The following is a 12,397-nucleotide window of genomic DNA, read 5'->3' as shown; positions in this document are numbered from 1 at the left end:
GGGGGGGGGGGAAGCAGTTTATCTGTGGAGGTAATGAATAAAAGTTTACTGTAATATACGATGCTGCTCGTCTTTCCAAACTACTAGATGGGAGACTGAAATGGTGATGTGTCAGTCTGTGGAGCGAGACTGTATTGCCCTGAAAAAGGCCAAGACCGATCACGAGCAGATCATCGCCTCTTTGAGGGGAGATTTGGACAGCCTGAAAGAGGAACTTTACTTCCTCAAGAAAAACCATGAAGAGGTTAGTGTGTTTGCCACCATCCCCATGTTCTCGTTTTCTCTTCTCACTACTTGACATTTGTGTAGTCTCATTTTCATTTTGGCCCTCTCCCTTCCCCAGTCTGCCCTCACAAACACTTGCTTGAAACACGCTTGACCCACTTTGGTGGACTCAGTGGGTTTTTTTAGCGCCAACATAGACAGAAAACGATGTGTGGTTGAGGAGAGCGCAGCAATAGGTGGTCCTCTGGTTACTGTGGACAAAAGCAGCAGGTAGATCTGGTTGCTCACACCTGCTCTCTCTGTCCAGTCAGCTGATCCGAGGTGTTCTCCAAGGCAAAGATAAACTTACCCCCTCACACCAAAGGAGGAACTGATCTCCCTTTTACTGAAACAAGACTGTGTAGATCCTATTTGGTGCCACTTAGAGGCCACTAGAATAATGTGATGCAAAGAAAGAAGCAATATGTCCGAGACTGGAGGTTTTTAAAACCTCATTTTCACAATGAAACAATGAACTGCTGCAAATATTCAGCATGAATTTAACCAAATAAGAGTAGATTATTAGAACAGATCACATATTCTTAATTTTTATGTATTTTACCCATGTGGTGCTTGCTTTGTGAATGTGAATCTCTGGAATCTATGCCTTTTTGTTGAATATATGGCAACTCATTTAGATAAGCAGTGTCTCTTTGGGGAGCATTGGGACATTAGATAGACCCTAAGCAAGAATTCAGTGACTAAGCATGAAATATATAAACTATAATTCAAGTTTGTTGCCCAATAAAGTTTAGAAAAATGTGTATAAACATATATCAAGAGCTTTAGTAATACACTACTTTAGAATAAAACAGACTAGTGACAGAGAACAATGTAACAAAGAAGAGAGAGTGAAAGAAATCCACCAAGCATGCTTGAGCAGGATTATTTGTGTGCAAGTTGAAAGGCCAGGGGTAAGCTGAGCTCTTTCCCATTCAGTATTTATGAGAAACATCTAAATAATTAAAGTGCCATCACATCCTCTCTGTCACTCTGCGGTGTAGGGTTCAGCGATCTCTTCCACGCCTTCTTCATATGCTGACTGTGGAAACCAGTGTTGGTTACATTTAATTAGAAGTGACATTTAATACACAGTGCAACTAAAATAATTTGGTTTAAAAATGACAATGTGAGCAATGTAATAAAAACAATCTCCTGTGTGCCTACAGGAACTCGAGCAGATGAAGTCTCGTATTGCCAGAGATGAGGTGAACGTGGAGGTGGACTCTGCCACCGGGCCCGAGCTGGGCACCATTCTGTTCGAGCTGCGTTCCCAATATGAGGGCATTGTGAAGAGGAACAAGGAACAGGCGGAGCAGTGGTATCGCAAGAAGGTGTGGGGAGTAATATCTAGTGTGAATCACTGTAATAATGTTGAATGGTCCTCGCAAAGTTACACAAAAGGTCACAGAAAACACTTCTTTGCCAGCTGGAGACGATGCAGAATGAGGTGAAGGAGAGCAACGAGGCTCTGAGGGGAGCTCAGGGAGAGCTGACCGAGAGGCAGCGCTTCCTGCAGACCCTGGAGGTGGAGCTGGAGAGTCTGCACAAACAGGTGAGCTGGGATGCAACAGCAAGATGAAACAGCGCACGGACATACTGTAAATTCCTTTAGCTTCCACTCATCACCAACTGGTCATGTTAGATGGTTTTTCCTTCCGACTGTCTTGTGCTTGCTCATAGGGGTTGTCTAATTGTTGGAATTTTCCCAGTTACTGTAGTGTATTTACCTTTAAATACAAAGCACCTTACTGTCATTTGACTGTATGTAAAATCGAATTGAAAAAGTCACTGTGTAGACAGAGAATGTCTACACAGTGACTACAGCAAGAAAAGTCGCCCATCCCTAGGAAAGGTTGTGGTGTAGGTGAGGGTGTGGTCTTACTTCACTGCTGTTTTTCCTTTCTGCAGGCAGAAGAGTGACGTGTCTGTGTTTCGGTTAAAAAAAACCATTTTGAGTTGTGCAAACATAGCCTAATACCCGCAAGAGCAGTGCAAACACACCTCAGGCGTGATTCTAAATTTATTTTTATACGAGTATTAACTTTTCAAAAAGCCGCACTGAAATATGGTGTTGTATTAAAGAAAGAGATTTGTCCAACAGCAACAGAAAACCCTTGCAGATGTCCAGATAAGTTTCGTGTACATTCTTTGTACATTTCCAGACCACTGCATCTTATGTTCTGGGAAAAAATCATTTTGTTTTTCTTTCATTTAATCCTGTGTTGACAGTAAACATGTTTTACCGTGCAGGGACATATCACATTCAGTTGCAAAATAGTATGGGGTGAGGTTCAGTGGTGAGGTGGGTTAATTGTGTCTGAGCAGCAAATGTTTGCTTTAGGTGCCAAGGACTTGTCCGTTCACAGGAGTTTGTTGATATGGGCTTGGGAAGCAATTTCAGAATCAGGCGACCTACTATGTAGCATCATATTACTGATTGCTGGTTACAACACAGCACAGCAGAGTCACTGTTATGAGGAGAATCATAGGGTTATCATGTCCGGTGGACATGCCGGTGTTTTTTAACTTGATACTGATATCACGACTATGAGGAATATTCACGGCAATTCCGGATATAGATTGCTTTGTTTTGTTCCCTTCTGCTCCTCAGATAGCAGCTCTGGAGGGAAACCTCGGTGAGACGGGTCAAAAGTATTTTGCTGAGATGGAGCGGCTGCAGGTCACCCTGAACCAGCTGGAGGAGGACCTCTCTCAGCTCAGGCTGGACATGCAGCGCACCAAGACCGACTACGAGCAGCTTCTTCGCATCAAGCAAAACCTGGAGATGGAGATCGCCACCTACAGACGCCTGCTGGAGGGAGAGGACTCGTAAGTATAGCAATACTAATAAAGATTTAGCGCATGTCTCAAAGGGAAATTATAATTAAGTATGCTTTACCCAGCCCTTTAAAATAAATCTGTATGTTAGCTTTGGCCAGCAGGTAACACAGAAACTTTAGTGAAGAAGTTAGAGAAGGACAATAACACACCTGATATACTCAGAGATTATGGTGCATCCTTGTAGTTTGATGTTCAGTCAGAATGGGGATAATTTGGCTACACTGTTGCCTTGATCACAATACCTGTATGATCATCTTACATCAAGCGTTTCTTAGCCTGCCGCCTGGCATTGTTGGGTGTAGCTGTTCTCAGATGTCAGCTTTGGTGAGAACACTGTTACTGTGGCAATGTTCTCACCAAAGTAAGCAACAGACAGGAAAACTGACGAGAGTGTAAACTGTACTGCGTTGTTTATAAAACCTAATCACAAAAAAATATAATAATAAGCAAGTTGTAAGAAACTGAAGCTTGCTGTCAGTGTCCGGGCGTGTTTCATGCTAAGAGTCCTTTTAGGGCAGTGTTTTTCTGATTGGCTGCCCCTAACAAACCGAAGGTTTGAACAACAAATGGGTGGGGCTTTTGCACTCACAGCCAGATCTGTGTGCCTGAGGTGACTATATTAAGGATATCTGCTCTCACTGACATCAAAAAGAGCTAAAAACTGAAATAAAGCTGCATGAAACCAGCTATTATAAAATATATAAGTTCCCTTTAAATGATTGCTTTGATTGTGTTAGTCTTGCTTTAATTGAAAGGTAATTCTAACAGGTTTTCTTTCTGCCCTTCAGAGTCAAAGAAGTCCCTCCTCCACCAAAAAGTGAGTGAGTTATTGAAAACTTTATGGAAGGAAAGAATGACCAAAAGTGAAGTTATGAGAAAGATAAGTCAAGCAAAAAAGGAAAACTGTATTCAAAGTCAAATGTGGATCTGAGCCAGCATTGTAGTAGACAGACAGACAGACAGACAGACAGACAGACAGACAGAAGGGTATATCTATCTTTTACCACACCCAGGAGGCCCACAACTAATTATAGTTATGTAAATATCCAAACAATGCACAAACCACTTACAGCTCAGCTCCTATAGCAACTAATGTGGGTCTGAAAACATTTCCCCCCGTGTTGTGTCCTAATCTCTCTGACTTGCACTGCTGGATTAAGAAACTGGAGTGTGATGTGATGTGAGATGAATAGGTAACACAACTTTTACAAACTCTGTGCTTTAGTAGCAGTCACATATCATCCTATATGTGAAACTACTGAGATTTTACATTTTTTAAATGTATTTATATGCGTAAAAAACTAGTTTAGTCAGCCTCACATTCTCTTCTCATGTCTTTTAAACACAGAGGAGCCCGAAGTCCGCACCAGAAAGATCGTGAAGGTGGTGACTCAGACCATGGTCAACGGCAAGGTGGTGGACGAGTCCAGCGAAGTGGAGCAGATTGAGGAGTCGAAGAAATAGAACAAGCAAAGAGCCAGCTGAAATTTTAAAATAAACAAAATAAGTAGAAGTTAGAACTTTTTTCAAAAAAAAGGAGAAAAGGGAAAACAAGAAAAATTAAGAGTCCGCCCTATTACTCATGAATTGTGAAAATGAAGCTGAGAGCATTGTTGGAGGTACAGTAATGACTGACTATGAATGTCCTGTGTTTCCTATCATCTCACATGAAACGTGATTCAGACGTCACTACAAACAAGCTATGCTTTGCATGAGTTCATTGACTTTTAGATAGAAATGTGTGAAAACTGACTGATCACTGCTAAACTCTGTTTTACTAATAAAGGGTTTTGTAGTCAAATGATGTTTAATTCCTAGTGCGATAACATTCTTTTTACTAAATGAGCCTCTGTTCCTTTTACAACAATTTCATGTCTGCTGTTTACTGTTTGCATTCTGAATACAAAGACAGAATAAATCCACAATGTGTCCACCTTCTCTATTCTTACATCACCTTTGATAACGGCCTAGATTTTGGGATTTTTTGAGTCTGAATTGAACAACTTAGAGTCAGCCTAAAGGCTTCATGAGGCTATTCTTCAGCACAGAAGTGCTTTGCCATGTTAAACGTCTGTGAAGGTTCTCATTCAACCAGGTCATCTTAGTCTAAGAAGATTGGAAAGAAAAGCGCCTGGACTTCTTTAAGTTGTTTGAAGACATTTCACCTCTCATCCGATAGCTTTTCTTTCCCAGCTCCTTAGGCCATGTTTAACAGCTTTTATTTAATTAAACAAGTTTACTGAAGTTAAGCATAAAGTGCAGCCAGGTTTAAAGGGACAATATATAAACAGCCATGAAAAGTACAACCTAGGGCGATCGTGGCTCAAGAGTTGGGAGTTCGCCTTGTAATCGGAATGTTGCCGGTTCGAGCCCCGGCTCGGACAGTCTCGGTCGTTGTGTCCTTGGGCAAGACACTTCACCCGTTGCCTACTGGTGGTGGTCAGAGGGCCCGGTGGCGCCAGTGTCCGGCAGCCTCGCCTCTGTCAGTGCGCCCCAGGGTGGCTGTGGCTACAATGTAGCTTGCCATCACCAGTGTGTGAATGTGTGGATGATGTAAAGCGACTAGTAAAGCACTATACAAATACAGGCCATTTACTTGTGGTACCAGACAAAAAGTATGGCGATACCAGAAGTAGTAGGAATCATCCAAAGTAACAGACAGTGCACACGAGAAGTGCGGAAGAGAGTGCAGGCGGGTGGAGATGAGTGTCGGGGGTTATTTGTGACAAATAGATGGCAGCAAGAGTGAAAGGGAAGGTTTACAAGATGTCAGTGAGACCTTCTGTGATTCATGGTTTGGATACGGTGGCACAAAACAACAATAGTGTGGCATATAGTAGGGTGGGCCTTGATGACTGTTTCCCTCTTTTGTTACAGGATTGTGCCATACTGCTGCTGTCTTGTTGTGTCTTGTTGTTGTTATCTTACAAGCGTCTATGGACTGGCCATGACTGACTCCCGGTTTTATGGTCTTTTACTTGGAATTGTTTGATATCTTTTAATCTTGCTTTTATAAAGAACTGTATCTTAGGCTGTATTTGTTTTATTTATATCTCTTTTACTAATTTGTTTAACGTTTTATGCTTTGTTTTGTTGCTTTACTGGAGGTGCGGGGCTAGGCACGTGAGGTGGAATCCGCTTCCCAATGTATGAGATTGTACACATACAGATGGTAGATTGCACCATTTAGATTTCAGTGTGAGTGACAGTGAGGTTTGCAGTGGAACTACACGGGTGAGTAATTGGGGGCACCCTTGGGCACTGCTCTCTGTAGGGTTGCCTCCTCAAGTGGCCGGTCTCCACCATTTTGTTTAGGTATTTTTATTGAGCCGTGATTGTTCTAGGGTAGCATCGTGGCAGCAGCCTGGTCATTTTAATCATTGTTTGTTAAAAAGGCATTTTAATTAACTGTCTTGCAGTCTCAGCCCTGCTACCTTAAGAACTTTTCTGATTTTACAGTTCTATGCTTTTAGTAGTTTGTCTTAATACATTTTGATTTGTGGAATTGATCTGCCTCACCTCTTCTGAGCTTGGTAGCTAGTGTAACATTTACATTGGCTATAGAAATCTGTCCTGGGGTGTAACGCCCTCTCCAGGTGGCGTTGTCAGCATCTCATAGTCACCTTCACTGGTTATCCCTCCTTCACGCCACCACATGATTTTGGTTGGGAATGACCAGAACAGACAAGATTAGAGCATCATGGGTACATCAACTCACGGTGTGCTGCAGGGGGCTGGTGTGACAGAAGATGATGTGATGGATAGGGTGAGATGGAAGTAAATGATTTGCTGTGGCAACCCATAAAGGGAGCAGCAAAAAAAAAAGAAGATGAAGAAGAAAATAATACTAATCATTTTTAGGGGTGTGCAGTTAAATTTTAACACAAATTTTGTATCGAACCACAATTTCTGTGACTCATTAAAAGTGAAGAATGATGATAGACAGACCTGGAGGGATGGTCTCACTAACTTGACATATATGAGCACAATGTATATGCTGTACAGTCTTTTTATTTATTTTTATTAATGTTTGGGTTAATGGTTAACCTAAAATCCATCCCCAGAACTATCTTAATATCTGAAAATGATGGGTTCAGTCAAAAGTCAAATTTTCTCTGCTGGTGTCGTCACAGTTGCTCCTTTTCAGGCAATGAAACCACGGCCTACAGCCTGAGCTATTCATAAACAGAAAACTATATTAAATTGGGCTCAAAATCCAATCAAAACACACTGATTAGAAAGCAGGATTTGTGAATAATGCTTTTGTTGTTTAATAATTGATTGTTGTTAATTTTCTGCAATAAATGTTTATTTAAAGAAGGCCAAAGTAAATTTCCAAACATGTTCCTCCATTAAAACATTGTTGGGAAAACAATTTCACTCTAAGAAAATGAAAAGAAAAAAATCAGAATGAAATGCGTATTAAATGGATTGTAACAGTTAGTTTGATTCAAAGGTTCAATGTCCAACAGGATCGCTGAGATAACGCAGAGAACAGGAAAGCACAAGGAGCCCACCTGGAGTAACTATCAAGGGGAATCCCGTTCAGATTACATCACTGTCTTTTGTTCTCAGTGTATTGTAAAGAGGATAATTACAGTCATGGTTCTGAACCAAAACCTGACTTTATTTATGCTTTATACATTTTTCTTGTCAATTACATTTTAGTTGCAAATAGTTACTCAGCCATTTTGTACTCCACTGATAAAAACTGCCACCTTTTCTCAAAAGTTTTAAAGTCAGAAGATGATGTTGCTCCCTGCCATTTGTGCAAAATGCCCAAGAACACAAACTATGCAAACAAACAACAAACTCCAGAGAGTGTCTCAGCGCAGCAGCCTTTTAAATTATGTGCAGCAAGCAAAGCAAAAACTAAAAAAAAGAAAAAAGTGGTGCTTAAAAGAAGAAGAGGAGAGTGCAGGATGAGGACGTTGCACTTTGGATTTGAGCAGTTCTGTCAATGACTTTGCTGCGCAAAGAGTCTGAGTATGAGAAGTTGTGTTTGCTCTGGTACAGTGTGGTGGTAAGAGCCCAAAGAAATATCTGCCCCGGGGCCTATCACAGAGTTATTACGCCTGCGGTTCAGCTGCAAACATGTGAAGCCCAAAGTCATTATGTGGGAGGGCATGTTTGTTGTCACTGAGGTAAAGTGTTGAGTAATATCTCAAAAGCACTGAAAACATACTGCAGTTCTTTCACTAAAGACATTTTTGAGGTAGCTCCTCTAATGCCGAGGCAAATATAGAAAAAAATAGGCTGAAAATAACAGGGTCCTATAGTGACGGGTGATGTACTTGTAAGTCTTTCCTGTCTGATTTATATGAAGCACATTATCTAGAATGACTGACAGCTCTATAGTTCACACAGACTTAGTAATTAGTTTGGTTGTATAATCTTTATGAGTGACATTTAGGGTTTTTTCCTCTGGCATGATAATCCTTTAAAAGCTCATGCTATTATATGAATGCACACTTTCATGATTCTACAACCAAACCGTCACAACAAACCAAAACAAAAAAAAAAGATAAAGATAAATCAGGACAAAAGCAGGTACCAGTTATGACAACACTGTCAACTTGTTTATAAAATTTTTTATCATCCATGTGTAACAACAAACAATCGCAGGAGCCACTTTTACACGGGTTCAAACGGGAGGACTTTTTTAGCGGTCAAACATTTTGTTTTTGTGGAAAGGAGCATGATAAAAAGGAGCAGACCAACAAAAAACACAATAAGACATCAACAGGCTTCCTGAGATCATGTTACAAATATACATTTTCTGTGAGTGTTTATAGAAATCTGTGGTTTTAAAAGGCCACAAAACAAAGTTTTGTTTTATTTAATCAGATTTTCGTGTATAGAAAACTGAAACACCACTGACTCAACGCCTTTTTCCGTTACTCTGAATAAATAAGACAGATACATGCAAGTCCTGTTCACAGAGCACTGAGTTTGTAAAGACCAAGGCTGATGCGTTGTCGGCCAGCTCACAGTGTTATAAAGCAATAGACACAGAAAGTCTGATAAACTTTAGGACAAATAAACTCTGAGAACTGCCTCACACTAGTGCCACATGGTTACATGGCAAGAAGCAGCGAGATTAATTATTAATATGCCTGAAATAATTTCTAGATTCATGGATTCAGAAAATGAAAATCTTCTTTGTACAGACCAATTGCTGTCAATTTGAAAACAAGGCTTTCAGATGTTGGACAGTTTGGGGCCTCTACTGTAATATTTCCAACTTCATAACCTGCCAGATGTTTTCAGTAGGTGACTGGACTGCAGACAGGCCAGTTGTGATGACCCTCACCCTAATGTCCTTTCATCGGCTCCACTTGGCAGTTCCTTTCTGCAGCTCTTGGAGAGGACGAGTGGTTTGCTCCCAATTAGCAACATTAGCAACAGCTGAGCTCTAATTTAAATCCCTTAGAGCTCAGCTGCCGGGTGGGTGTCTTCCCTCATGAATCATTTTGGATTTTGGTTGTGTGTTGCTTAATTTTCTTGCACTGAACAACACTACATTCCCTGCTCACTCACAGCGCTGACTACACATGTCTTGGTTAATTCAAGTTCCTAAAGGACGTTGCTTTAAAATAAACAGTTTTTTGAAGGGGCATTTGTGTGAATCTCACTCTTGGTCATGGCATTGTGACCCAGGTTGTGACACGGTTTAGCATTTCAGCTGTTTCACCACGCAACCAGCTAATGTGTGCCTCTGCTGAGAGCATACATAGTTTCTTTTAGGCAGAATTGTCTTATTAAAAAAATCCATTGCTGAAAATGCATCATCCGAATGGCAACACAAGTTAATGCAACATCTGCATAAATATAGTTAAATAACAAAGGTATATTCACAGATGTGAAAGTTACCCCTGCCATAAGTACCTAATGGACCTAATAAAGACGTATAATAAAAATTTAATTCTTACTTCTGTATTAAAGCTATGATAAAGAATATATTTCTTATATTGTATGTTTTTCTTCTTCTGGTAATTCATCCAGAAAGAGCTGCAAAAATTTTGCATTAATAGCTAGAAGCAGTGGCACAAATTAATCTGGCAACCCATGTCAGTAATTATTTAAGTAGTGAACAACTTTACTCCAGATTACATGAATGAGACTCATATTAGCCATTTACATCCTCAGAGCCGCACAGGATGCACAGTGAGGCCTTCTAGGAAAGAAATCACAATTTCACGCCAGAAATCTCTCTAAACAATAATTAGCAATCAAAGACTCTTAATCAAAGAGTACTAATAAGTCTGTTTACTCTGACAAACTTGTTTGTTTACAGTCTGCCTGATGAGATGTTTTTACTTCAGTATAGTGTATTTTTACTGTATTGCCAAAAGTATTCTCTCATCTCACCCTTGAGTGACATCCCATTCTTAATCTGTTGGGTTTAATATGATGTCGGCTCACCAGACTGTTGTTTTGTGCTACCACCTCTCAGCTTCAACTCTTGTGGGAAGGCTCTCCATGGAATTTAGGGGTTTATTTATTTATTTTTTGACCATTTTTCCAGGAGCACATCTGTGAGTTCAGACACTGATGTTGGGTGAGAAGGCCTGGGTCATAATCTCCGTTCTAATTCAGTTCTGTGCAGGCCAGTCAAATTCTTCCACATCAAACTTGCTCGTCCATTTCTTTATGGACCTTGCTGTGTGCAATCCTGTTTTAATAGGAAGGGACAATTCCAAACCTTTCCCACAAAATTGGGAGCATGAAGTTATTCAAAATGTCTCTTTATGCTGAAGCTCTAATAGTTCCTTTCCCTGGAATTAAGCTTGATCCCAACTCCTGAAAAACAATCCCACACCATAATCTCCTGGCAACCGCCAAACCCAGACTCATCCGTCACATTGCCAGATGGAGATGTGTGATTTATCATTCCAGAGAACAAGTCTCCGCTGCTCCAGAGTCCAATGGCAGTGTGCTTCACGACACTGCGTGCTGATGCTTTGCATTGGATTTCATAATTTAAGGCTTGGATGTAGCTACTCGGCCATGAAAACCAATTCCATGACTGCTGTTCTTAATCTGTAGGCCAGATTGGAGGTCTGAAATAAATGACATGGTGGGCTGAGTGAACACTTTTGGCAGTATAGTGTAGCAGATTTATGGAGCTCAACCTGCTTGTAGATGTTCATCCTTTGTTGTGTCCACTGAAGTGCAGAGCAGTTACATTACTTCTTTAGTGTAGAGAGAATCACAGAGAATGTGCGAGTAGATGACTGTAAAGATGAGGAGACAAGCAGATCTGTGGATTAAGCAGTCTCGTGGTGTTTCAAAAACAAGCACTGCAAGTTTTCTCTGAGTACAGACGATGGTTGGACAGCATTTGAAAGATTTCATCTCAGCAAAATATTGCCGTAAATTAAATCCATTATATTTCATGCTCAAGTTTATCCTTCTGTTATTGTGCTACGGGAAAACGTTTCAAGGCCATTCTCTAATAATTTATTTTCTATTTTTCATGCCTTGGTCTCTGATATAGTTTGTTTTTTCTGCAGAATTGTTTAGCCACAGAGGCTGTGAGCAGTCGTGTTGGAAACTTCTGCTTGCTTTTCTTTGGATTTTGTGATGACATCTGTCATCTGCAGACAAGGCAACAAAAGAAATGCATTAGATATAATAAGCAACTGTTTAAATATTTGAAATCACCAAAGATTGCACACATAAGTAGTATAAAAGTTTATGTTTTACTGTTACCGTGTTGGTCACTCCAATCATCCAGTAATTTATCAAGGGAGATAATAGTGAATGAAATGCTTCATGAAATTGTCAAGGTTGTGTAGTATTTTTTAAGCCTGGGGTTTAACGTTTAACATTATTTAGCTGCCCTCTGCTGGACAGATTTTATTGTGGTGATTAATTTGTAAAGAAAACATCCATCCAGTGCATTTAGGTATATGCCAGTATGGACCAAAATCTCTGAGAAATATTTTCAGCAATATGTTGAATCTCCACCATGAAGAATTCACACAACTCCCAAAAGGGACCCAATGTGGGACCAGCAAGGTGTACCCAAGGAAGTGGCTGGTGAGTGGGGGGAAAGAGTTTATGAGGAAGGTCTAATAATGATAAAAATAAACTGGGATTGCAGACTTTTGTCACACAGAAGCATAAAGCGCTGCTGGGACTTAGCAGATCTGATGGAAACTAGGAGATGGTGTTATTGGCGTTAAACAATCCTATCAGAGTTAAGCCTGCTGCCTAACCGACTATTTCTAACTAACACTGTCCAGACTGCCCTGCCAAACATTCCTCTTACTAATATCCACGA

General features: G+C 40.5%; 1 protein-coding gene across 1 annotated transcript in view; it reads left to right on the top strand.

The window, feature by feature from the left end:
- LOC102193097 (keratin, type I cytoskeletal 18) overlaps positions 1-4,602 on the top strand; it is an 8,761-nt gene extending 4,159 nt beyond the window's left edge. The window contains exons 5-10 of the mRNA XM_005735321.1: positions 88-244; positions 1,434-1,598; positions 1,694-1,819; positions 2,879-3,096; positions 3,897-3,925; positions 4,457-4,602. Of these exons, the coding sequence (XP_005735378.1) occupies positions 88-244; positions 1,434-1,598; positions 1,694-1,819; positions 2,879-3,096; positions 3,897-3,925; positions 4,457-4,572 (811 nt within the window). The 3' untranslated portion in view covers positions 4,573-4,602. The remainder of the gene's footprint in view (positions 1-87; positions 245-1,433; positions 1,599-1,693; positions 1,820-2,878; positions 3,097-3,896; positions 3,926-4,456) is intronic.
- The last annotated feature ends 7,795 nt before the right edge of the window (positions 4,603-12,397 follow it).

The sequence above is a fragment of the Pundamilia nyererei genome, unplaced genomic scaffold, assembly GCF_000239375.1.
Source record: "Pundamilia nyererei isolate P.nyererei 1_Seehausen unplaced genomic scaffold, PunNye1.0 scaffold00063, whole genome shotgun sequence".
Taxonomy (NCBI): domain Eukaryota; kingdom Metazoa; phylum Chordata; class Actinopteri; order Cichliformes; family Cichlidae; genus Pundamilia; species Pundamilia nyererei.
Note: the sequence above shows the minus strand (reverse complement) of the source record. Positions and strands in the feature narration are given on the sequence as shown.